General features: G+C 34.8%; 2 protein-coding genes across 3 annotated transcripts; one reads left to right on the forward strand and one right to left on the reverse strand.

The window, feature by feature from the left end:
- Positions 1-271: 271 nt before the first annotated feature.
- On the forward strand, positions 272-15493 carry LOC143919842 (uncharacterized). 2 transcript variants are annotated; one of them, XM_077442387.1, is made up of 7 exons: positions 272-4100; positions 4174-4385; positions 4767-4974; positions 10253-10416; positions 11886-12064; positions 14786-14895; positions 15079-15493. In XM_077442387.1, the coding sequence occupies exons 1-7, from the start codon at positions 632-634 to the stop codon at positions 15381-15383; spliced, it is 4647 nt and encodes a 1548-aa protein (XP_077298513.1). In that variant the 5' UTR covers positions 272-631; the 3' UTR covers positions 15384-15493. The 2 variants fall into 2 exon arrangements, with proteins under 2 accessions (XP_077298513.1, XP_077298514.1); XM_077442388.1 differs by having other exon boundaries at positions 11889-12064; positions 15079-15492.
- A 2263-nt stretch (positions 15494-17756) lies between these two features.
- LOC143919843 (hyaluronidase B-like) lies at positions 17757-23885 on the reverse strand. The gene is made up of 6 exons (XM_077442390.1): positions 23671-23885; positions 20778-21097; positions 20563-20702; positions 19776-19951; positions 18515-18722; positions 17757-18438 (listed from the first exon to the last, which is right to left on the reverse strand). Exons 1-6 carry the CDS (start codon positions 23799-23801, stop codon positions 18145-18147), a joined length of 1269 nt encoding a protein of 422 aa, XP_077298516.1. The 5' UTR covers positions 23802-23885; the 3' UTR covers positions 17757-18144.
- Between the last annotated feature and the right edge of the window lie 2898 nt (positions 23886-26783).

Raw genomic sequence — 26783 nt, forward strand, 5'->3', positions numbered from 1 at the left:
TATATATTATTTATGTACATATGTATGTATGTTCAGTCGTATTTATGCACATTAATAATTTAATCTTGATTGAATAACCAGGACTCACGATTTATTTATGTATCGTACTTGATGTACTCACAAATAAAATCGTGTATAATTAAAATCAATATACAATTATTAATTGTTTTTGTGTTATTTAATTATTTTATTGTTGTAAGTATGTATCAACTTGTCGTCAGTCATTTTATAAGTGGCGGCTCGTTTTTATTTGAATATTTCAATGTACTTAGCTCACATAATAGGCCACACAATCAGATATAGCACGGCTTGTTACTCAATAAAAAAAGTACAATTGTCGGATCATTTTGAGTTTCGATGTTGGCCCGACGTGTTGGGACGAATTCGAGTGACAAAAAAAACAAGTGTGAACGGCTAGGACTAGGACAAAACATATGGTTTAAATTTGTTGGACTGGTTCCAATCCGCAATTATCAGTGCTCCCAGTAGGTCGCTTTTATCTCTTTATCGATCTACCAGCCAAGAACTTGTCTGCTGCCGTCCTCAGTTCAACACGGTCTGTCTTCTAGGATAGATCCAGTCCTTCTTGGACGACCTACAACAGCTCAAGTTCAAGTGAAGTTGCCGAGCCATGAGTAAGAAGTCGAAACATAAGCCTAAAGGGCCCAAAAGCCCACCCCAAAATACCCAACAAAAGCAGCCCGAGGTGAAAGAAGAAATCTCAGTGGAAGTCAAGGAGCAACCCGTCGTCCAGGAACAGCCTGATATAAAAGTGCAACGAGAAGCTATCATAGAAAAAGCCCCAGAAGCAAAGCAATCTAAATCCGAACAACCACCACCATCAGAGCCTAAATCGCAACCGGAAGATAAGCCGATCAAAAGTGATGAAGTTCCCGTTAAACCGAAAAGGAATAGGGGCAACAGGAAGAAGAAACAAGGGGATGGCAGTCAAGAATCGCCTGAGGAAGATGTTCCTCAATCGAAACCAGTCGAAATTCCAATTAAGAAAGAAGAAGTTAAAGTGCCTGAAGTGATCGCACCCGAGAAGGGTAAAGTTTCCGAAAGTAAATCTGATAAAGTAGAAGTTGAAAAACAAGAATCAAAGTCAAAGAAGAACAACAAAAAAGATAATAAAAATGCAGCGAAAGGTGCACCAGTTGTAGTCGCCGAAGAAAAGAAATCTCAACCTGAAAAAGTTGTAGCGGAAATTAAAGATCAACCTGCCGTTGCTGGACCGGAAATTGCAGAACAAGATAACAGTGCCAGTTTCGTAGAAGCTAAGGGTGGTAAAAATAAGAAAGGAAAAAATAAAAAGAATAAGGACAACAAGGAGACCCCTACCGATGATGTTATTTCTGAAATCAAAGAAGTAGTTGAAGTGAAAGAAATTAAAGAAGTTAAAAAGGAGCTTGTTGAAAAACCTGCAGAAACTGTGACTCCTCCTATTGCTGAAGTCTTACAATCATCAGTAGCTGAAGTTGAAGTGCATGATAATTCTCAAAAGAATAAAAAGGGTAAAAAGGGGGAGCAAAAACAAAAGCAGAATAAAGATACGGCAGTAACTCAATCAAAAGATCAACCGAAAGAAACCACTATTCTAAAAAGCGAGGAGAAGGAAGTAAAAGCTGTGGAAAAAAAGCTTGAAATAATTGAAAAGCCCAAAGTAGTTGAAGTTAAACCAAAATTTGAAGTGCCACCGGATATTACAGATGATATTTTACCATCGCTTGCGTCATCAATTGAAAAAACTTTAGAAGAGCTAATTGTGTGTGAATCTGATATTGTGTTAAGTGAGCAATTGAAAAATGAAGAAGAAAAAAAAGATAAAAATAAGAAGAAATCGAAGAAGGACAAGGAAAAGCATGTTGAAAAAACAGAGCCGATTTCTGAAACTAAGGAAAAAGCTGCAGATGTAGTACAAATTGAACCTCAAATTCCAATTGTGCCAAATGTTCCAGAGATAAAACCAGAAATTATAGCCGAAGACAAATCTAAAACTATCACGCGAGATATCAAAATTGAAACTCCACCAGTCGATGCCCCTAAAACGCCAGAAGTGGAAAGAAAACATTTAACTGTACGAGAGAGTACCCCAACCTCCAAGTCCCCAACTAGGAAAGACAGACGTAAGAAGAGTCCAAAGCCACCACAAAAAAATGAGGAGAAAATTGAAGACGTGAAACAGGAGACCACTACAAAAATTTCCGAAGTAGCGTCTGCGATTGCACCTCCAAAGGATGAAAAGTCTCCAGTATCAGTAACTGCTCCTCAAAAGGATGAAAAATCAGTGTTCCTCGCGACAGCTCCTCAGAAGGATGAAAAAGCAACGGCTCATGTGACCATTCCTCAAAAGGATGAAAAATTAGAAGTTCCGGAAGATGCTAAGCTTTGTGAAAAAAATAAAAACAAGGAAAAGAAAGGACGAAGTAAAGATCGTAGTCACGTTGAATCAAAAGACGATATAAAGATTGTTACATGCGGTGTACCTGATGATATAATAAGTGCATTGCTTTTGGATACTCCTCCAGCGTTCATACAAGAAGCTGAAGCATCGAAATCAGACGTTCCCATCTTAGATACGAAGCATGAAAATGTGACAGTGAAATATGGCGTTGCCGCGACTAAAGCATGTGAATTATCAAAATCTGGATCGTCTCAAAATATTCCTCAAATGCAAAAAAGTCTGCCGGTAGAACTAGATAGCGATGCGGGATCCTATCAACTAGAAAGTAATGTAGAAAATGAAATGAAGAAAGCCTTGGAAGTCGCCATAGGCGTTATTGTTGGAAGCGTGCCAACAATTGAAAATATAATGGCGAAAGAATCCGCAATCGTCAAGAAGCAAACCATTGAAAAACCGACAGAGGAACAGAAGACTTCCGAAAAGAGTGACCAAAATAAACAAGAATGCAAAGGAAAATCAAAGAAAAACAAAAATAAACACAATCAAGACGAACACATAGCAGTAACCGAAAAAGAAGAAAGTTCACCGAAGACTGAACACGAAGCAGTACCAAAAATAGAAGCTTGTCCAATGAAAATAGATCCAATTGTTGAATCTCCAATACCGATAGTGGCACCATCACCTCCTATAGAAATTCAAAAACCGGTAGTACTTCCCGTTGTAGAAACTCCCTCAATCATAACACCAGTAGTTCCTGTGGCAGCCCCATTTCAAAAGGAATCAATTGCTGATACGAAACCGTCAGAGGATACTTTGAAACCAGCAGATAATATACAACAGCCGGCATCTCCCAAACCGCAAAAAAGAAACAAGGATAAGAAAGGAAAGCACGGAAAAGGTAGCGATGAAGCAAAGGGTGCCCAAACTTCAAGCGGTCAGCAGCAAACCGAACAGAAATCAACATCAACAACCGAATCAAAATCGACATCGGAAACTGACAAGAAGCAATCAGATAGTGAGAAGAATAAAGATGAAAAGAAACAAACTGACGGTGAATCTGCAAAAAAAGCTCAAAAGGATGATGCATCTCTACCCAGTGATCCAGTAAAGCCTGAATTCGAATTTTTGCCGATTTCAGACTCCTGCATAAAAGGAAGTGGCAGTCCAGCCAAGCAGGAAGCCAAAGATAAAAGTAAACGAAAGTCGCCTCCAAAGAATCAGCCAAAAAACTTGCTTGGTCCCTCAAACATTCCTGCCAAATCGAATAAGTACGACTACAAGAAGGAGAAGAATAAAGGGGAAGAAGACGCGGACCTAAAATGCGACGCCAAAGTAAAACTGAGGACAGTCGATACTCATGATCTCCCAGAATGCAACGAAAAGATTGCCAAAGCAGGCTCCTTAGTGATGCCAGGACTCGAAGGACCCAGTGGAAAGAAAGCCAGATGCGCAATTACCGAATTAGAAGATGGAGTCTTCGGAGACGACGAAGACGAAGAGTTCGTATACAAGTATAGCTTCCGCACCGTCTTCATAGCAAATGCTTGTCACATATGCAAAATTGGACTGAAGGATGACAGAGTTGTATGCAGATTCTGCCATCTGGTCAGCTATTGTGGAGAAAAGCACAGAGATGACGACTGGCAGACTCACCAATCGCTGTGCTACGCCATTTGTACGATTTCACACACTAAAGGTACGCTTTTTAATTTTACTTCACATTTCTTAATCTTATGTATTATGATATGTATGTATTTATAAACTTCCAGAACAAAACTACATATACGGAGATTCAAAATCACTGAACGGACATGACTATCGTCTGTTAAGAATGCAGACCATAGTCTCATGCGAGAAGATGTTGAAGAGGAAGCTCTGTCCTTGGGAACAAGAGGCTTTGCTCTATCCTAGAATTTGTACATTACCCAGTTGCAGAGAGTGGAAGTCTGGTTTGCTCAAAGATTGTGAAGGATGTGGACAGGTAAATATCATAACTTAATTATTTTTCTCTGATCGAGTTTTTCCATTCCCTATCTTCTTAATGAGATACCCCTAAAAGTGTAGATTAAATTATACTATCCTCTGATGTAATATCTTGTAATTTTGTAATGCTTCTATTAAATATGACCAATTAATGTTAAATTCAATCAAGTGCTTTTTTCGATTTTCAAACTTCCTTCTTTGGTTGCTGATGGAACCTGCAAAGTTTCCACAGATTTAAGTCATCTGTTTCTTCCAACCCTTTGTTACCTTACATCTAAATTTCTTATTATGATTTCACTGTTACAAGGTAGATACAACTCACAGTTGAGAACTACCATACAATTGTTCAAATATAACTCCAGCTGAACTCCAATTTCAGGTATCTTACTGCTCTGCAAACCCAACCCATTTGCCAGCGGACCACATCAACTGGTGTCGATCGTACAAACTCTACTACAAACTAGTATCCTATCAGCTAAACCACGGAAGACTAGAGCCAGAACTACCCGTGAAGATACCGCCGATCGGATACGACCTGCCGGAAAAGTGCTCCATCCTATTCGAGGACCTGTACGGCAGCACGAAAAGTAATTTAAACTCGCCATTACAGTTATTCGTCTCGCGATCGATTGCGTTCAGAATCACCTTCTCGGAATCCGTTCTTCCGCATTCGTCGACAGACACTTTAATAATACAGTGCGAGTGTGTTCACATCTGACCTTTAATCGAGAACAAAACGACGGTCTCGTCTTGACCACTAGCCAAATTGGAACTTGCAAGTCCGATTTACATATAACTACATGGCACTTTTGTGCAAAGCTTCGTTACGCCGATGATTCCAATTGTGTCAACGGCTCCTGGAAGCGTACATATTTAGCTCTGGATCGTTACACCGATCGTTAAGGGAATCACACATTAAAGCAATGTTGTGTTACATTTTGGAAAATGGCTTTAAACTACATATGTATGCATGCTATTCTTATACCGCGAATCGTGATATGTGTTTGAAATTGTCTAGCTCTGACTTAACACCTTTAATGCTGCATACTTAAACCGTTAAGTAAGCATCGACTCTGGTCATTTTTCGTAAACATTATCACTGCTGTAAAATGATTATTTTTCTTGTTGATTATTTACATGTACTACTAAATACTACCATCTTATTCAGTGTTTGCTTATGTTAAGTTGCCAACACAAAAGAAAACTACTATAATTGAAAGCGATTTTTATTGTATTTAGTTTTTCTGTTTTTTGTTAGAAAAAAAATCATTTACAACAGATTTCGTTTCGAGAATGTTTAACCTTTGAAGGACGGAGCGTCGAAATCGAACGAGTGTCCCAAACCGGGGTCGAGTAAGACCCCAGTATTTTTTAATCAAAATACAGCTTTTCTCAATACAAATGGGTTCAATATATATCATATTAATCATTTTATACATCAACATAAAAAAATGTTAGTCCTATAGCATGTTTTTGACTATTTTTGTATTAAAAAATAACGACAACCATCGACATGCAAACGCACATAGGTAAGGCCAATAGGCGACTGCATAACTCAATAGCCATGCGCCAAAAGTGATGAAAACAATAGCTCACGAAAATATAGCTGTCTCTTTCTCTCGCATTGATTCATCCATCAACAAGAACATGCAAGCGAACGGTCAAAAACATGACTTATCGCTACCGCCTTTAAATCATACTTTGGAAATATATAAATGTATTTTATTTACGATGTACCCCTTTTCAAAATCTATTAAAATAAATTCCTTGTAGTTCATTCTAGGAATACAAGAAATATAGGGTTTATAACTTTGAAAACCACATAGTTATTACGAAAAACGTAAAAATTGGGACACTACATACCCCACTTCGGTAAGGGAGGGTAAATGTCTGTTGAATGATAATGTCTGCTGGTCAGACTTTGGATATACATACATATGTGACTCCAAATCGATCGCTTCCTATGAAAGTTTGTCAATTTATATGAATTCATTGTTGAAACGGTTCCACCAAATTGGCATCCTAGCTCCGTTTCTCGCAAATTCGAGTTTCTAGCATCTCCAATATACTTTTCACCACATATTTACAACTTTGTCCATATGGAGAAAATTGATGACACCATGTAAAATATAAAAACATACATCAGTGGCGTGCCGTGGAAATCTTCCTGTTTTTTATCGCACAGACCTACTTACGTGTGCGAGAGCACGATACAAGAGGACTATGTGACGTCATACCGATGTTTGATATTTGAGCTGTTATATTTTAAAAGTCCAATTTTTTGTTTCACAAACACTATTTCTGTTTGACTTAATTCACAAATAGTTATCACTTATTTTTGTTTGATGTGTTCAGAATATCGGAAAAGCAGAATAAACGTGTTACAGGCTACCGGTATTTATAAATATTATTAAACGTAAAATATTATGCAGGTAGTCTTTGACTTAAGACTATTCGCACTTATGGATTTTCAGAAAATTATTTCTTTAACATTACTATTAAATTTTTTAAACATTAAATTATGGGCTGTTGTTATGCCACTGCCCTTTTGAAGAAGTTAAATGGCGCATATTTTCGAGAAAATAGTAAATATGCACATTTTGAAGTGAATAAAATTGATAAATTGCCTTAATATTTTGACGGTTTGTATGAAATTCAACTTACGACAGATTTGACTTACAACCGAGGTTAAAGAAGTCCTTCAGAGAAATACCTGTATTTAATGTTTGCCACAGGAATACCCGTATTTAATGTTTTGCGTTAAGTGGACTTTTGCTACTATCAAATACAACAGCTCATATAGTCAACCTTCCTATAATACGTTTGATCTGTTCCTCAATAAAATGGATAAAAAAGCGAGAAGGAAAAAATAAATATTATGCAATTGTACGAAAATATGATACTGTATAAAATGGTTCGGTGATTACTAGTCAAATGTGAACCAGTCACAGGACAACCGGTCGCTCTAGATCGGTCATACGTAATCACCCGTCACACTAAAACTGGTCACGAGAAAACTGGTCACACCCTAAAATCGGTCACGAGAAAACTGCTTGACCGATTTTAGGGTGTGACGAGTTTACTCGTGACCAGTTTTTTTGTGACGGGTGATCACGTGTGACCGATCTAGAGCGACCGGTTGTCCTGTGACTGGTTCACATACATATGACTAGTAGTCCGTTTACCGATAAAACACCGCCTTTCAATCTCACTTTTTTTATAATTTACTTATTATTACATAATTTTTTTATAGTTCTTTTATTTTCTTACATTTCTTACAATATATAACAGAGCCAACTGTACATATGTATTATTTCAAAAATAAATCATCCATACATTTTTTTATGTTAATCAACACATCGTACCATTTTTCAATGCCAAGCTGCTGATTTTAAATAATTCGGGGTGCATAGGGTTGAAATATGTTTGAGTGATTTAAATTTTTACTGTTTAAGTTTCGTTCGTCATTAGCGACTTCCAAAGACTTTGATGAATGAGAATATTACGTAAAATACGTCAGTGGCGTGCGTGAACATTCCCGTAAAAATATTTAAAGCATTCTAAACACGCTCGTGGTAGGGTGACAGTACGTTTCGTCTCACCGATTATGCCAATTATTACGCAAAACTAACAATGTACATAGTACTTTGACCGAAATTTACTGGGCATCAAGTCTAATTAGCTATACTAAAATGATAGATATTTTCGACAATTTTCAAATTATGTAACATTTTCTAAATTGATATTACTCGTAGACTTAAATTAACATTTAAAAGTATTCAAAGCAGACATCTAATAATAAGACAACCTTCGATATTTTAAGTTCACGGCTTTCTTCTTCAAATTGAGCGACTTTGTAATCGATTTAGTTGGCAATTGACAGGGACAAAGCGCGGCTGTCTATCGATCAGAAATAGTCTCTGCCAGTTTAAACCACTTGTATTATAAATCAAACGATGAAGTTCATACGTCAAACCAACTATGCTATAACTTCTACTTCTTCATCTTTTGATGCATGTTTTAACGAAGATTCGTGACCTTGTAATTTCATTCTTGCAAATTATATAATCTTGAAATGTTGATCCTATTAAATTTATTTATCTCACTTTTACCCCATGTGTAATGAATTTTCTGTATGTTGTATTTTTCATTCCATACAAACTATGCCTAAACTACATATGTATCTCAACTTCCAAGTTTCTACTTATAAAACCGATGAAATGCTCGGCATATTCGTTGGAAAATGCAGTTTTTCTTTTACGTACCAACTTTTTTTCGAATGTTTTTAACAAATAGTTATTATTTACTATCATACTAGGTGAAACCGTCATGCGTTGCAATGTCACAATAACGCATGCAATTCCCGTTCTCGTTCCCGTTCCTTTACAGCATTTATTGGGTAATGAAGGAGATCCACGCACGGCCAGTGCTCCCTCCATCCAGAATGCCTTCATATGGCCTAAGTACCTGCTTATAAAGGTCAGGTCGCTCACTGCATCTTCCTCGACGCGTTTGTTTACCTCTTGTTATAGTCACGTACTAGATATGCAGTGCCACGCTCTCGCGCTAGCAGTTCTGAGAACTCTAGCGGGAAGTGACCGAATGCCGTTACCGACCACTAAATCCATTCGGGGGTCTCCATTGTTAGCCGACAGCACTTAAGCCTGGAGATAATCCTCGAAAACCAATTATAACGGCTGCTCCTTTTAGCATATGCTACATTATTATAACCGATTTGAAATTTTCGGGTCTACCTCACGGGACCGAAAGTGAAACGCCCGAAAACGCAAATATCGGAAGGCAAAGATCGAAAATCGAAAGATATTAAGTCGAAAGATAAAAAAGGGTCTCTCCCCCCGTCGTACATCCTCACTTAATTTGCGCGAGCAGGATACAACAGGAACAAGAGGAACAGGCTTTTCCTCCCGTATATTGCGCGCGCACATTAAACAAGGCTGTATGACAAAAAGAGAGATAATTTCACCGCATGCCACTCATATATATATTATATATAGATATGTAGTACCGTTTACCATGCACCCTTTTTTTGATCTTTCGACTTAAGATCTTTCGATTTTCGATATTTGCGTTTTCGGGCGTTTCACATTCGGGCCCGTGAGGTAGACCAGAAATTTTCATAGAATAATAAAAAAAAATGGTTATCCAAAAAATGATATATGTATGTACATAAAGTAGATTACACACAACTGATCCTATTAGTTTCGCTTTAAGAAGTTCGACCGTCATTTAATTCAACGAACATATGCATACATACATTAGTATATACATATGTGCATATGTTTTCCTATTGTTTTCATTGCATCCAGATTTATATGTCCACGTCTGGGAAACGCCACGTGCTTGTCTGGCTATGCACCATCGCAGCTTCCGTTTATTTAATCCCGTTATTTATTTTTTATGTCTCTTCGCCGACTTAATTCCGGTGACACTTGAGTGTGAAAAACCGTTTAACGCTGAGGACAACTGACTGTAGCCGAAAAAATAAAATCGGCTTTTGTGCCAAAACCTTACGTACATATGTATTGTCGCGCATCTGCTCGCCGTCATCAAAAGACGGAAAAAAGAAAAACAAACCAAAAAAAAACACTAGGGATTTTCCCCGGGAGATTTTAACGATCGAAATGTGCGCCGTTTTATTGGTCCACTTCCTGACGGAGCTATCGGAAAATGTGTATTTCTAGACAATGGGAAATGTCTCACAACGTAACTAAGAACATATCACGTTATAATTTGAATGTGTAATATAATAAGTCGTATCGGTTGAAACTTGCGTCATTTTAATGTATCAATTAAATATGGTTTCAAAAGTGCAATTAAATATGGTTTATTTTATGTCCATTTCAGCTTTGGAGGAGTGTCATTATGCCACGCTGACCCAACTATCAACTGCTCCTTTGACGGCCTTGTACGCCTACCAAAAGTATACAGAAAATAACAATGTGATAACAAATTGCACTTCAAAAGACGTCATGGTAAACGGAACTGATTCAGCGTCGGCAAAATCATCGGTAAATCATATTGTGATCTTAACAAAAATAATGACTTGCTCCCATTTGATTAGATTCAATGCCAAGTGTTGATTTATCTAAAAATATGTATAGAGCTGTCATACGTGGCCCGTTTCCCCCCCCCCCCCTCCCAGTTTCAAGCCGTTCTAATTTATGATTTAATTTCATCTGATGGCTTCAAGTGTGAAAGGTATATTCTTTTATCTAGACCAGGGGTCCCTAGCCTTTTTGGGAAATGGGCCGGTTCAGGATTTTAAAATTTATGGAGGGCCGGATGAAAAATAAAGTAAAAATCTTATTGGAATCCAATTCAAACAAATTTGCATACATTTTATACTAGTTGTTTTACCCGGCTTCGCTCAGTATTTGTAATGTAAACAGCTTAAACATGCCGAATCTAATAATGAATCGAAAAAAATATATATCGAATCGTCACAGAAACTGTTTTGCTTACGAAGTTCCCCCCCCCCCCCGGCGAATGCCCCCGGCGCCCTCCGGGCCTTCGCCCTGCCGCCCTCCATCCCCCGTCCCCATGTCCTCATCGAAATTTTGACTTGTTTTCGAAGTTCCAATCCAAATCCCAACTAACAATACTTACAAAATCTCTTTCGAAATATGTATGTACATATGCACATTAAAAAAGTATTTTTTTTTTGCATATTTAAATATAATTTAAATCCAGATTTTATACCTAAATTATGCCTACGTGTTTATGTATGTATGTACATATGTGTTGTAACCAGAGAAATGTTATTTCTTGTATACAATATTACGATCAGGTCAAAAATTTCATTAATCTTAAAAATTTTACTTTTTAAATTAGTTTTTAAAAATCAGGTTAATTTTTTGTTTGGGCTGTAGGTTGGTCTAGACGAATAAACGTTTCGTTTTAACGATTTGACCGCGGGCCAACTAATACAGTCTGGCTTGTAATGAGCTATTATCACTTTTGTCACGAGTTAGATTCTATCATTGACGAGTAATTGTTCATAGACAGCAGCGTGGACTAGCGGTTAGCATATATGTATGCTTTCGAATATAGTGGTCACGGGCTCGAGTCCCACTGGTTGCTGCTGGCCAGACCTTGGTTTGTGACTCCGGGTCGATCGTTTCCTATCAGAGTTTGCCAATTTATCTGATTTTCTTTGAAACGGCTCCAACAAATTGGCAACCTTTATCCATTTCTAGCAATTTTCGGATTTACAGCATTCCGAATTTCGCTGATTCGTATAAAAATGCTGCAAATTTCCATAAATGTCTCGCAAATTTAGAGTTTTTTAATATCTCACAAATTTATCGATGATGTCTCTATGATCCTTTGTTAAAATTATTCTCAAAATTGTATATCGATGTTTGTAATTGGCCAGGAAGGCGCATTGGGGTTTAATTGTTAGGCCTTCCTGGTGTATATATATGTACATATATGTATGTAAAAATAAAAATAAAATAAATGTGTTGGTGTTTTTCAGAAGCAGAGTTTCTGCATTCACCTCATTGGTGCTGAGCTTCAATTCGAAGGTGACACTTTGAAGAAGTGGGAAACGTTCTTCCTCCATTTCATGCATAATGTGAAAGAGTTGAATATTGTGTTGATCGGACCTGAGCTTAATACTTCTAAACTTCCTGTTGAACTGTTGGGTAGAATAAAGTAAGTTTAAACAATTACTTGTAGTTCCAACAGACTTAACCAACCAACGTAGTAAATATTCATAATTTTTCTAATTTTTATTTAAATATGACCATTATTTTATAGGTAAAATAACCCAATAAATGTAGACTTGTATTTGAATGGTCAGTCACTGATTCCCTTTCGGTCAGTAAATTAAAAAAAAGTTGTCAGTTATTATTATAAATGGTCTTAAATCAATAATTAAGTCTGTAATTAATTTGAGTAATCAGTAATTTATATAAAAGAGTTAGTATTTAAATTAAATAGTCGTTAATTCAATAGAAGGAAATAAGGCGCAGACACACGGAGTGGTACGCGGCATATGTAAAAAAGCGCTAGTGCGCCTGATCTATGCTATCACCGTTCAGGCCAAAACTCACCGCCATGGAATGTTTTCGGTGATATTTTATCCTTGTATTGAAGTAGGTTTGACAGTGATTTATAACGGTGATTTCCATATTTGAAGAAATATAGGAGAAACTAATAATAATATCATAGTTCGATGATGTGTCATTGGATAATCGGAAAACATGATAAAAAAATAAATAAAATCAATGTACGATTTGAGCATTCCCGTAAAAAAATACATGAAATATTCATTTTGTTCTGACCGTTCATTGTTTTTATTGACCGTTTAATGTTTTTACTGACCACTTTTATGAACACATAAGTGGCGGCTCGCCTATATGGGCTGCTGGGCTACAGCCCTCCCAGTATAGTACAAATGCATACTATTTTTACCACCCGTATGGGCTGCAGGGCTGCAGACCTCCCAGTATAGTACATATGCATGCTATTTTGTCTGCATTTGATCACCGCTATGATCAAATAGCTACTACAGCCCGATTAATCTCTGCAACCTCCCCCCCTCTATGAATTCTCACGAGCCGCCACTGATCCATACTGACCTATTTTATTTTCTTACTGACCGTTTTTAAATTTAGTCATTGGCCAAAAAAGGTGTTGCCTATAAGCCTTTGTACAATTAATCTTATATCTAATCTTCTAATCTAATATATAATTTCAAAATAAACTTTGTGACTAAGTAAGTATGTAATGTTGGTTGGTATAATCGAAAAAAAAGCAAATTTTCTATAACGACCATTCGATATGGCTTCGATTCGATATATTTTATTCGATACAAAATAAATTTGATAAAAACAACAAATGAATATTTACTATTAGAATCGCCATGTTTAAGCTATTTATATTACAAATACTGAGCGAAACCGGGTAAAACAACTAGTATATAATATATTATACTAGTGGTTTTACCCGGCTTCACTCGGTATTTGTAATATAAACCGCTTAAACATGACTAATCTAATAGTAAATATTTCATTAAATTTATTTGAATAGTTTTATTTTATATAAATTTATTTGAATACTCATTTGTACTCACGAACAAACAAACATATATACTGTCTCTTTCAAAAGTATATGTATACCAGAATCCGGCACCTGTGCCCCCGGAGCTTTCGCCCCCAGAGGCTTCGCCCTCGGCGGCTGCGCCCCCGGGGACTTCGAATCCTTTGAATCGAAATCGAAAGCGGAATTGATATTGTCGTCATAGAAACTTAACCGTTTACAAAATTCCCAACGAATGTTACATAATACATACATATATACAAAGTCTCTTTCTAAATTATATATTAGACTAGTCAATGGTTCTCAGGCGAAATTTTACCGTGGCCGCACAGGTGATAATAGTGGTCCCATGGAAATGTCTGGTGGCCGCACCAAATTTAATCAAATAAATTAAAGTTACAAAAAAAGTGGATCAATTTATTCATAAAATAAAACAAATTTTAACATTTTGGTATCTATTTATTTAATAATAATGCAAATAGAAATTGCTGAATACTCCTTTCTTCCAATGCAAGCCGCATTGCTGCTTCTAAGTTTCCGTCTGTCAACTGGTTTCTAAATTTGTTTTTAATAAAGTGCATTACACTGAATGATCCTTCGCAATATACAATAGTGGGAAAAATAGACAATATTAATAAAGCAATTGTTGCCAAATCTTTATATTGGTTTGTTTCATTGTCAACGTATATTTTCAACCAAAATTTTTGAACCGAAATATTATTAAAATGGTTATTAAGTACTTGATCATGACTAATTTCTAATAATGCATATTTTACGTTAGCCCAGTTAATTAATATCAATACTGAAAATGATTTTAATCTATTTTGTAGTACTATGAAATTTTCATTTGTCATCATGATAAAAGGGGAAAATACAAAAGAAACAGTTTCAAAAAAATTCAATTCTTCGAACCTTTTATCAAGTTCCAGATTCAGAGATTTAAGACACTCTATTATTATAAGTTTTAATTTTAATTTTGAAGTTGTGTCTGTCATCTTATCTACCAAATCACTAAAATTAAAAAATTGTTATTTTCAACTTTTGTCACAAGGTTTTTCGCTATATTTTTTAGTTTGTCAATGATGAGCATGGTTTCTATTATTGTTTATTTACTTTTTTGTAGTTTTTAAAATATATATATTTTTTTTAAATATTAGTATTATTTACTATTAAGTCGCTGGTGGCCGCAGTAAAATCCACTAGTGGCCGCATGCGGCCACCGTGGCCGCACGTGAGAACCACTGGACTAGATATACATACATTCATAAATTACCAATCAAAGTAAAACCGTTTGAAATGATTTTAAAATGAAACAATTTGCATTATTTACAGATTGTGCCAGTGCTGCCGCCAAGCTGACAGAAAGATAAAGTTCGATTTCATTGAAGGAACGCTCTACCATGATTATGTAGAATCGCAAAAATTCATCAGACCAGACATTAGTAAGAAATTATCCATAACTTCATATTATCCATATATACTTAAAGGCCTATTCCCAATCCACGTAAAAGATGCGCACGCTAATATCGTTTGTACTGATCGTTGTTTATGCGCACCTTTTTCGAAGAGGGGGGGTGAGCCTTTACAGACCAAACGACTACAATGATTACGTTAATATATTTCAGTTTGCGCGTTCAATCCGGGCTTCCACCGAGCCACTGGATATGCAGGACTGGACTCCTGGCCGGAGACCATTGCAAGCTGCATCAGACTGCGTGTGCCAATATGCGTGACGGCCTACACAGCCCATGAAATGCCACGCGATCTCGAACGCGTTCGCAGCTGTGCACCAGCTGCTGATCGGCTTCGAATCATAATTCCGCCTGGTCACAACCCCTATTGCAGTCTCAGACCTGATAGAAACTTCGTCTCCGACGATGAGATGCCTCTCATCTTCAAGAACTATCACATGATGTTGGTGGCCGGTTGATCGTTGAAACGATCCGTTTTATCATGTAAAATTGACACAGTTTTATTGAATAGTTCTTTTTTAATCGTTTTTCAGTTGTATTTTATTCAAATAAAATTTATGACGATTTATATCTATTTTTTTTTTATATATATACTTTCGATGCGGTGCAAACGATCGAAAAGCGCCAGACAGACTGAACCACAGATTAACGACACGTGTACCTTATGCGTGCGCACTGCTCGCACTTACACTCAGCGAAGTCTACCCGAAGTCCCGACATACCTACCCTGTATACGTTATGTGCTTTTAATACTTTAGTTCCGAATTTTGCCTTATTAAACTCGCCAGAAAGATCCAACTCAATTTTAATAATTACCATTTTAATAATTGCATCTGTGCACATCCAAAGGTTACTCGTCATCTGATGTGCAATTTTTCATTCGTGAAGTCGAGAATTGCATTTAAAGCAGCCATCCAGTTAATCTGTGGTTCAGTATGTCTGGCGCTTTTCGATCGTTTGCACCGAACCCATATACTTTGTATCTAATATATGTATATGTAATTTCGAAAGAGATTTTGTATATAACATTGGTCGCTTGGTTCGTTCGTAGACGCCACGTTCGATTCATAGGCGCCGATCACAGAAATGTCATAATAATAGAAGTGGCTTTAGGTGTTATATTGTTGTCAAGTGACGATTGTCCACAGACAATCCTAATTAATTTTAACATCAGTTGTATTTGATGCTTGGTGGTCGACGTATGTTCGATAAAAACTTTATCGGGCAAGCGCAATGGGCAAGTGCATCATTAAAAATTGCACAATGCATTCAAAAACACACAATAAACAACATGGAATACATTTTTATTAAAGTAAATTGATCATTTAATTATTATTCAATTAACATCGTAGTTTGACAGTTTTTAAAAGGACGCGTCGACCAGTCGTATCGAGGAGACGTGGGGAAGTGGTATGGGGGGAAGTGGGGAAGGGTGTGGATAGTCTGACATGTGCTCCTGATATTGAGCGTCGAGCGATGGGTGACGTCAGCGTAAGATGCGTCTAAATAAGCGCGGGAGTGAACACACACACACACACACATCCACGAACCCACACACACACACTTCATTCATCATTTCGAACTGGTGAACGGGTTGGATCGACGAGCGTGTAATGCGCGCACTCAACTTTTTCTATTAATACGTACGCGCGTGCGCCTATAAATTACCTTACATTATATTTATATGTATGTTACGTACGCCGCGGACTGAGCGAATAGAATCCCAGAGACTATGTGACCATTCAAGGGTTATCTGTTAACGGATTAACTAAGTGCTTGCACTTAGACCAACGGATATCTGTTATCGGATTAACTAAGTGCTTGCACTTACTTCCAGGATTATATCTGGATCTAAGTGCATTTAGGCTAAACAATGACCGTTATTAGTCCTTTCTCAGAATCGGTACGGGTAGACCCAATGTCGTGGAAATACATATCCGAATACGTGACTATACAACAGGTAAACAGATTAGACGTCCTGAGAGATCTACCCTTTATAAGGCGGTACGTAGGCGATATCATGTCATTCTGGACTGAGCACTGCCAGTGCATGTATCTCCTCAATCATCAATAAATGCTGTGAAACGACTGTTGGCCTTTTACTTGGATCCTCCACCCACCCCTACGCAACATGTATATAAAATATAACTTTATTTTAATTCGTGTATCAATTCCTTTCCGAAACCGCCCGTTGAAATCAACGGGCACAACACACTAGTTAAATCAATAAAAGTGGTTAAATCACAACTAGTTAAATCTCGTGGGATCGTGGGATTTATGTATGTATTATATCGATGAAAATTTGACTTGATGAACTTTTAAGATTAAATTATGTTGTTAAGATTAAATTAATCTATGTTGAATTAGAGAACAGGTTTATAGACAGTGTCGGTCCTGGAAACAATCATATGTACATACTAATGTCTGTCATACCCTACCAACACAAAACATACTGTTAAAATAGATCTACAACTAGGAAATATCCATCCACTAAATACTTCTCCCCAAATTCATTCAAGTCTCACCCCTTCAATGAAAGTGGAACATACACAGGGAGAAATATACTACCCAAGAGACTCATAAGAGCACGTATAGTGCACAGTGACTCAGAATCTATTGACACATTTCAGTTTGCTCTGCTATCCAGAGGGTGGAAGCTTTTAAAAGAAACCGAAGTATTATCCATAAGTGTGTTTTTAGAATTGTGGACATTTTAAGTCATTAATTATATCAGAACTGAAAGACTACATTAGTGAAGATTTGACTGGTGTCGAGTTAAAAAATCAATTGAAATGAATGAGTATGCAGGAAGAGCTGGTTTAGACCTTTAAACAGTTTTAAATCAAATTTAATACAATGCTAATTTCAAGCCATTTTTTTCATTATATTTTTTTCTATATTACACAATAATTACATCATGACTAGATAAACGTTCACATAAAATATTGTCAACTAATAATAAGTCTTTACAAAAATATCAAATTTTAAATATGTCCTTACCATACATTAAACAAATATATTATCATACATATGTATGTATACTTAACTACTTCAAAGTGTACAATACAAACGTGTATTTGTAGAACACAAAAGTGGAACGTTAAATGCTTAAACCTATACTTTAATATTTGCATATATGTAAAAATAACATTACGTATTGATAACAATAAGCGGAAGTCGAGTTAATTTGAGTTCAACGTTTTCGTTGTTTTTTTTTTTTCATTTAATAGATATTGCCATTGGAATACCATTGCTGGGTTGGTCTTCTTCGTCTTCTTCTTCTTCCATTTCCTCTTCGCTTGCTATCTGCTCTGTTTCAACAGTAGAATTCGAAATAGTCTTAGCCGATCCCAACTGGACGAATTCGGCAACAAGTGGACCCAAAACGTTCTTCACATATTGCTCCAAAGCCACGCACTTTTCCCTGCTGCTCACATCATTGCTACTACCCCAAATCACAGCACCATTCAAATTAGAATTCTTCATGTGGCTGATGGCGCTGTGCAAGTCCGCCTGAAAACAATTAAAAAATACTCATGAATTTTAATAAAATCAACTACAAATGATGTGTAATGATACTCAAACGTACTTTTGTCACAAATTCTGAAGTCTCGTCCTGATATTTGTACCACACGTATGGATAAATCAACGAATTCCGATTGGTTCTAGATGCGACTCTCCTAGCCTCGAGCACTCTGCCTTTTACCATCTGCAAACGTTCTGCAGAACTCAATCGATTCTTGCTCATATATACAGATGGGAATAATATGTCTGATTCATCCCATAACCACTGTATCCTAAGAAAATAAGAATTTGTTAACCCTTTGAGTGCTGACGTCTTTTCTGTTGAAATTTAGAATTCCAACTAGAATTATTTAGAAATCCAATAGAAAGCAGGTATAAAAATTGTAGCAATCCAAACAAACCCTAGATAACTACCACCGAGGATATCGAGCATTGTAAAGGTGTGTTTAGACTCTCTACTATATCTTGCAACAATATAAAATAAACAAAAGAAGTCTATTAATGAATGTATTTTTCCAAAACTAGTTCCATCTTCTTCACTGTTGTTAAAATGTAATCCTCAGAATCTAAATGCCAAGCCACAATCTAAAATACTCAAATAATTCTGCTATGGTTATAAATTCAGAAATTCCAGTGTAAATGAGTCTTCATAAACGTTGACAAATGAATGACACGGATGACACGACCCATATACAATTCATTTTTTTTTCAATGCTACCTTTAAATGCTTAGCAGGTAGTATTCTTGTTGACTTTGTACATGCTCAATATACAACGCCTATTGGCGCTTTGTAGGTCCATGGATCAACAAAACGCTGATCGGCGTTAGTCAGCATTCAAAGGGTTAATCTTTATTTGACTAGCAAAAGTGCTTAGAGCTTGGATTAAATCCATAATATATACCTTTCATTTTATTACATTGAAACAACCAACTCATCAGATGACTTTCTAACCTTATTTTATATATATATATATTTTTTTTAATATTTGTAGTTCGTAATCTATGTAATTATAAAATCTACTAGCATTTATGTATTAGATTTTTTCTTATTGAAATGGAGCTATTTTAGCTGATACAATGCATGAGATTTTCGCATGCTTTGCAATATATGAAGTTGAGAATAACAATGAGCTAATTCTAAATGCAAAAAATCGAATTCAACGAGCCAGAAGGTGAATAAAGAATACATCGAATGCGTCAACGTATGACTGTTTTATCAATCAACGTTTTCAAGCATTTGAATGTCAACGACATGGAAATTGTACTGAATCATTCAATTCGGAGAAGTTTTGACCAGATTAATTGTAAAATTTAATGCATTTAACCTGTTATTTTCATCGACGACCTCGTTAGGGCAATTTGGAAGCTTATTGTTTCCGTTCATGTTGAAGCAGTACGGATATGCGTAATAGCCCCACTTTGCCGAAGGGCGCACTTTTTTTGCCACCTTCAGGGTTTCCTTCATGAAATAAACAGCGCTGTCTTCAAATCTTTTACTTGCCTGAAATTTTAAATATCATTAAACGTGCAATATTTGCATTTAAACAAGCATACGGATATAAAAAAACATGGTTTCTTTCCAAGAATCATAATTTACTCAACCTTTTCTTTAGTTCCAATGATCGTTTTCATTAATGAATCTATTATATGAATCAAGTTTCGTACATCCTACTATCATTGATCATTTCTAAGAAACTCAAGCTAACTCTTTGACTAATGCAGGTCTTCTATGTAATTGGTTCGTCAATTTTGGTCTTGAAATATGTGAGTAATGAGAAATGGCGACAAAAATTACTAATATTTTAGATTAATTGATCGTATAATCATTGAGTATTTAAAAAAATAACATACTAATTATATGCCTAAGCTTTATACTAACGAACATACACCTATAATCTGAAAATTATATCAATTAAGTCATTTACCCATCATTTAAAGTGTTGTAATTTCAGTATCCTCAGATTTTCATGTATTACAACAATTTAATTACATTTTTAATTTTCTATTTAGTCACCGATTTTCTTTCTCTTCAACTAACATAGAAGATAGTTACGATATCTTTCTATGAACCTACTGTGGTACACATGAAAGAATACAATTATTAATACAAACCTCGTTTTTGATCCATGTTGTTGGCCAAAATGGATGTCTTTTGCGCTCAATATCATAAGAAAGATCCTTATATGGCATTAGAGTGCCAAAATTTTGACGAAAAACAGGCCTCCATGACTCGAAATCAATAACGCCAATTCCTAAACGTAAGAACAACATCTAAAACTAATCATAATCGAACATCATACTCAAATAAATCGAGTTCAGAAATATACCGCTAAAACCACCATCAGGTATCAGTTCTTCCAATTGACTTCTGAACATATCCAGGTGTATCTTCAAAGATCCCTCTTGTGGAACACCGCCGTTCCTTTGGAACAACTCGCTTTTATCTTTCTGCTCTAAAAGAGCGGGGAAATTACCAGGATCGTAAAGAATTGCGATTTTATTTCCGCGAAAACTGTCGTCGTAGTTTTGGGATATTCCGTAGGATTTGGTCAAGTCATTGAATTTGAGTCCATACTGATGACACTGAAAGGTGGGAACATTCCAAAATATTCTAAAACCCTGGTCTCGAGCCTTCATGTTCACTGTCCTGAAAAACAATTTATTTTTTAAAGGATATTTAAATATGTAGGTGACATCATCGTCTTACATTTGTTACATGTAAACTACATATGTATATATACACCATTTATTTATTAAGCTAGATAATATTTAAAAAACAAAGGAAGTAATTAAAAAAGTCGTTTTAAAAAATTGCAAATGATAGTGAACAAGTTTTTTCTTTATACAAAATGTTGCCGAAATTAAAAACATTTGTATTTAAATGAGGATAATTGAGACACAGGTTAACTTTTTTTTCAGCTGATAATATTTTATGGTAAATACTTTATTTTTAAATATTGTATGGGTACCAAAATATTCTATCAACATTTATTTTACTAAAAAAAATAGAACGAGTAAAAATATACCAAATAAAAGTACATATGTATATATGTATGTACGTTATGAAATATGTTTCTTAATTATTTATAAATTATTACATGTACATATATACAACATAGATGCATGCATATGTATGTACATATATTGTTCGTAGTATTAGGAATTATACCTGGTATCACCCAAGTACATATATAAAAGTACATTGCTATGGTTAAAGACAATAACAATTACACTATTCGACAAATGACGACTTTTTTTTGGTTCAGAGACGAGATATGACTTTTCTTATAGATCTATGCCCAGTAAACATGAATCTGGTAATAAAAAATGTTTATTGGCTCGAAATTCGGAGATATATGTGTTTTTTAAATCGCGCATTTTTTTTATATCTTCGTGTTGTTCGGTTGATGTCTCAAAATATGTCGATTTCCTGTTCAAAATGAATATTGGAATCTATAGTTGGGTATTTAATCTTTCATTTGTAGTACTTTTCAACTTTCAAATCTCTCTAAGTAGTCGTCCAGTTCAAATCAAAAGTCAAAAGTACGTATTTTCACTTGGGATTTTTTCCCACTGTTAATACTATTTTATATTGAGTATTTTCTATCGAAACATGTTTATTGAGATAGTGTTCTGGCCACACTATTTTTTGTTTTCGTTTAAAACGGTTAATTGGAAGTGTGCTGAATTTTAAATCGGTAAAATTGCGAGCTAAAAGCTCGTACTAGTATTTACTCGTATTTACACGAATCTGAATTGAATTAATAGGGATAATATATTAAATTGTCTTTATATGAGAATTAAATAAAATTTCACTTAGAAAAATCATATTTCGACTATTCTTGTGGATTATTAACAAAAATTCTATTGATAACTGGCTTACCTCGATAAAATAAACGAATTTTGGTTATCAATCCACCAGATATAGAAACAACACCAAGATATAGAAAAATCGCGCGATTTAAATAACACGTACATATATCTCCGAATCTCGAGCCAATCAACATTTTTTATTACCAGATTCGTATTTACTGGGCATAGATCTATAAGAAAAGTCATATCTCGTCTCTGAACCATTTTTCGTGTCGAACAGTGTTATTAATTATGTACTGATTGCTACCTAGGCAACACCAAATTTATGTTCTAATGCACGCATACATACTTACATATATACATATATATTTAAACATTTCTGGAATCATAAAATATCCATACTAAATATATGTATAAGATATGATAAATTAAACCCCAAATTTCAATCCAAATTTCAATTCAAATTTCCGACATTCAACCATAATTTCAATTTTATATAGGCAACTACAAATGTATATATGCATATGTACATATGTATAGTATTACAAATTTATAAAATTGGATAATAATAAAACCATTATATACATATGTATGAAAATACGCTAAAACCTAATGAATTCGACACACTTTTATGAAAACTGTCAGTATAAATTTCAAGCAATTAAAATACGGTATTTAAATTTTGAAATACATTCTTAATAGCAGTTTAAAAAAAAGGTAATTATCTTGATGGAAAATTACTGAATATAAATTCACTTAAATAAAACACTTTTAGTCAAAAGTAAAGAAATTTAGTACGTAATAAAACATTACAGTAATATTATACACATGTTTGTACGGGGACGCGACAATTGGTGCAAGTCCAAAAGTATTAAATATTATTATTATATTATTATATTAAATTATTTAAATAAGTAAATATTGGATACGGCTAAGAACCCCTAACAATTAAACTAATTCAATGACATCTTAAAATGATATTCAATGAGTCACAATGAAATTCGCTTAAAATGTAATTGTTCAATTCAATTGAACATTTTGTCGCGGGTACATTTTGTCAGTGCACTAATTTTCGGGTACATTTTGTCGTTGAAACTTTTGGACTTGAACCAATTGTCGTGTAACCACCAAATATATAAGAGTTTCATATACAATAATACATACAAAGTCTTTACTAAAATAAAATACATATGTATTGAAAAAGTTGCTTAATTTAATTATCTTAGAAAACTCAATCAAATTTAAAACACCAATTGTCGTGTAACCGTTTGTACACAACACATTACGAAACACTTTCAATTTTCAATGGGAAAAAAAATACTATTTTATACACAACAGTCTCATTCACTCTTCGTGGGATTTATGTACATACAGTATTTTACCAAAAAAAATTATGAAAGTACTAACCAAATAGATTGAGACTCAACTGATTTGAACAGAAATATTACAGTCACAAAAAGTAATAGAATCCATTTGAAACTACTTTTCAGATAGTTTGCAATTGGAATGTTGCTTTTGTTATTTATGTTTATGGACATGACTGCTGTGATAACGATAGCACGCGATCGGAGCGCGTACTGAAATGTTTTTGTTGCCGAAAGGCTCGCCGGCCACTGACTAATTAATACAATTCACCAATCCGCCATTTTTTATATGGGAAACTTGTGTGTGTGAATATTTTTTACATTTTTTCAGCAATACTTAACCATTGGTATGTGTCCATTACTTGTTAAATATTGTACTATTATTCTAACAAACGAACAATGCAAAGCTAACTACAAACATATATATTTGGCTTAGCAGTTTGGCTTAATGGTAGCGTATATATTTAGCACCACTGAGGTCGAAGGTTCGAGTCCTCGTCAAACTGCTGGTTAGGTTTGGGGATTTTGTGACTCCAAATCGATCGTTTCTCTATCAGAGTTTGCCAATTTTATTTGATCATTGTTGAAACGGTTCCTGAAAATTGGTATTAGATCATTTCCTGTTGTCACAACATCTGTGTGTATTATTTGTAAAAATTATGTACAGTAATCTGAAATCTATAGATATCTCTATAGGCATCTCTATAATTTCGTATTTATTATAAGTAAAAAAATTGTAATAATAATTGTACACAAAAATCTAAAAATAATCCATAGATGTCTCTATGATTATTATTTCTGTACTGATTAATTGTTATATGCTACGTATTCTGATTGTATATGTATTATTGTATTTCTGACCGTTATCGTACACTCGTCGCATTGGAGCGATCTGTAATGACGAGTGTATATTGATTGTAACAATAAAATAAAATAAATATTGAATTAACATAGATATACATATGTATGTATGTTTAATAATTATTAGCAAATATGATAAACCTGGGGTGGCTTTAATCAAATTTACTATTTTTTTTTTCATGACAACACATACCAGGAAGGCATTACAGGCAATCCCAATGCGCCTTCCTGGCCAATTACAAATATTGCAGCATTTTTCATTATATAATTAACTGAATTACGAGACACTGAAAAACTCGCAAATCAATGAGACTTTCTATCAAATCGTATAAACTTATTTATTAATCAAACATAAATTATTGGTGACATATTGTATATATACGAAGGATTTTGGCCAATTTTTACCGGGAACCGTTTCAAAAATGAAATCAGAGAAAATTGGCAAACTCTGATAGGAAACGATCAACCTGGAGTCACAAATCCAGGTATAACCAGCAGCATACTCTGAAAAATTCATTTTCACTCGAGGCCCGGCCCTGGGATTGAACCCGGCACCTCACGACGCTAAGCAGAAGCTTAAGAAGGCTGTACACCCGAAACCTTAATTTTGTTGCCGTTCCTTTCTTCTATATACATATATATATATATATATATATATATATATATATATATATATATATATATATATATATATATATATATATATATATATATATATATATTGAGTGAATGCGACAATATATATCAATATATATATATTGAGTGAATGCGACAGTTGCGCTTCGGCCAGATAAAACGTATTTTGAATCGACAAAATCGAGGTTTCGTATTCTCCTATTTTCTCCTCCGAAACTGGACCAATTTTTAAAAAAATTTCATTATCGGTATGAGAAAGATATTTTCTGTGCAACTATGCGCGTATTTTTTTTTAATCGACTGTTAAATAAGCACGCTGGACTCTTTTCGTGGGTGTAAAAAAGAGGCGATTTTATAGATGTTTGTCGGCTCCAAGCTCCTATAAAATTAACTAATCAACAAAATAAAACGATAGATGCATCCCAATGGTGGATATCCATAGCATATTAAAAAATAATTTCTCTAGTGCCATAATTGAGGAAGGGAGAAGTCTAATACGTTTGTATGGACAAGGCGCTGGTGTCCAGCCCTCTTAACAACCGAGCTATGCTGCTGGCTAGATGTAGTATTTAAGGCAAAATAACCAAAATTCTAATTATAATTATATGAATATACAAATGTAAATCTGTTAAACAGTTGATTTATAGAAAACGTTGCTCAGCCGGATGAAAGTTAATTGGAACTTTTTCTTAAAAATGTTTAAGGTACGGTCCAAGAACCGTGAGGAAGTATGACAAATTTAAAAGATTTGCACAGCAGACAAGTAAATAAGGAACAAAAATGTTTATAAAGTAGGATAAGAAGAAAATTGAAGATGAAATATGTAAATCATGTATATGTAAAACATGAGGTCAATGGATTAATAGGATATGTGCAAAGTAAATACTAAAATAATAACTAAGAGAAGGATGAATGAATGCTGCACAAAACATTCGATGTATAATATACAGTGATTGTTGTGCAATATATGTGTGGCAGATGGTTGTATTCTTATTCTAATGGAACATATTAAAAAATAAACTACAATGAACCGTTGTGCAATGAATGTTTTTTATACATTTCTAATTATATATGTAGCTGTCTGATAAAATTTGATTTCAAAAATATATTATAGATATACAATCTGCAATGCATTGTTCAATTGATGTCACATTTCCTTTTTTATAGGCTTACAACTGAAATGGTGTCATGGTGTACATTGCAAGACTAATGCAAAATTTTTGCCTTGAAAATTGCTTAGCATACCTTAATTATTAGGAACGATATAATATGTAGAATTTTTCGATAAAAATTCCATTTCATCTTTTTCATGTGGAAAAAGGTTGGCTATTACTTCACCCACTAGTTCAATTTACATAAATATGCTACACTCGAACCTACTCAATGTCGAGTGTACAGTATTAAAAACCTTAACGCTAATTTTACTGATCATAATGTTGATAGTGACTTTTTTAAGGTTTTTCCGATGATTCATGTTTGACAATTTTGATTAAATTTTCAACATTTGGATATAGAATAATTAAACTCAATTTCTATCGCATTCAGTACTAAGGGATTTGCCAAACGTTGCCTGAACCATAATTGCCAATTATAAGTGAATTGCAAATAAAGAACCAGATATATACATACATAGTTTTCTCGAATAATGAAATCATTATA

This window comes from Arctopsyche grandis, chromosome 12, assembly GCF_051622035.1.
Source record: "Arctopsyche grandis isolate Sample6627 chromosome 12, ASM5162203v2, whole genome shotgun sequence".
In the NCBI taxonomy this organism is placed as follows: Eukaryota; Metazoa; Arthropoda; class Insecta; order Trichoptera; family Hydropsychidae; genus Arctopsyche; species Arctopsyche grandis.

Bases quoted from the DNA above. Each gene is read 5' to 3' on its own strand.
- LOC143919843 (XM_077442390.1), bottom strand. From the start codon at position 23,801: ATGTCCATAAACATAAATAACAAAAGCAACATTCCAATTGCAAACTAT. The intron at 21,098-23,670 runs GTTAGTACTTTC...ATTGTTTTTCAG, and splicing joins GTTGAGTCTCAATCTATTTG to GACAGTGAACATGAAGGCTC. The intron at 19,952-20,562 runs GTTTGTATTAAT...TTAAAATTTCAG, and splicing joins CAACATGGATCAAAAACGAG to GCAAGTAAAAGATTTGAAGA.
- LOC143919842 (XM_077442387.1), top strand. From the start codon at position 632: ATGAGTAAGAAGTCGAAACATAAGCCTAAAGGGCCCAAAAGCCCACCC. The intron at 4,101-4,173 runs GTACGCTTTTTA...ATAAACTTCCAG, and splicing joins TACGATTTCACACACTAAAG to AACAAAACTACATATACGGA. The intron at 4,386-4,766 runs GTAAATATCATA...CTCCAATTTCAG, and splicing joins ATTGTGAAGGATGTGGACAG to GTATCTTACTGCTCTGCAAA.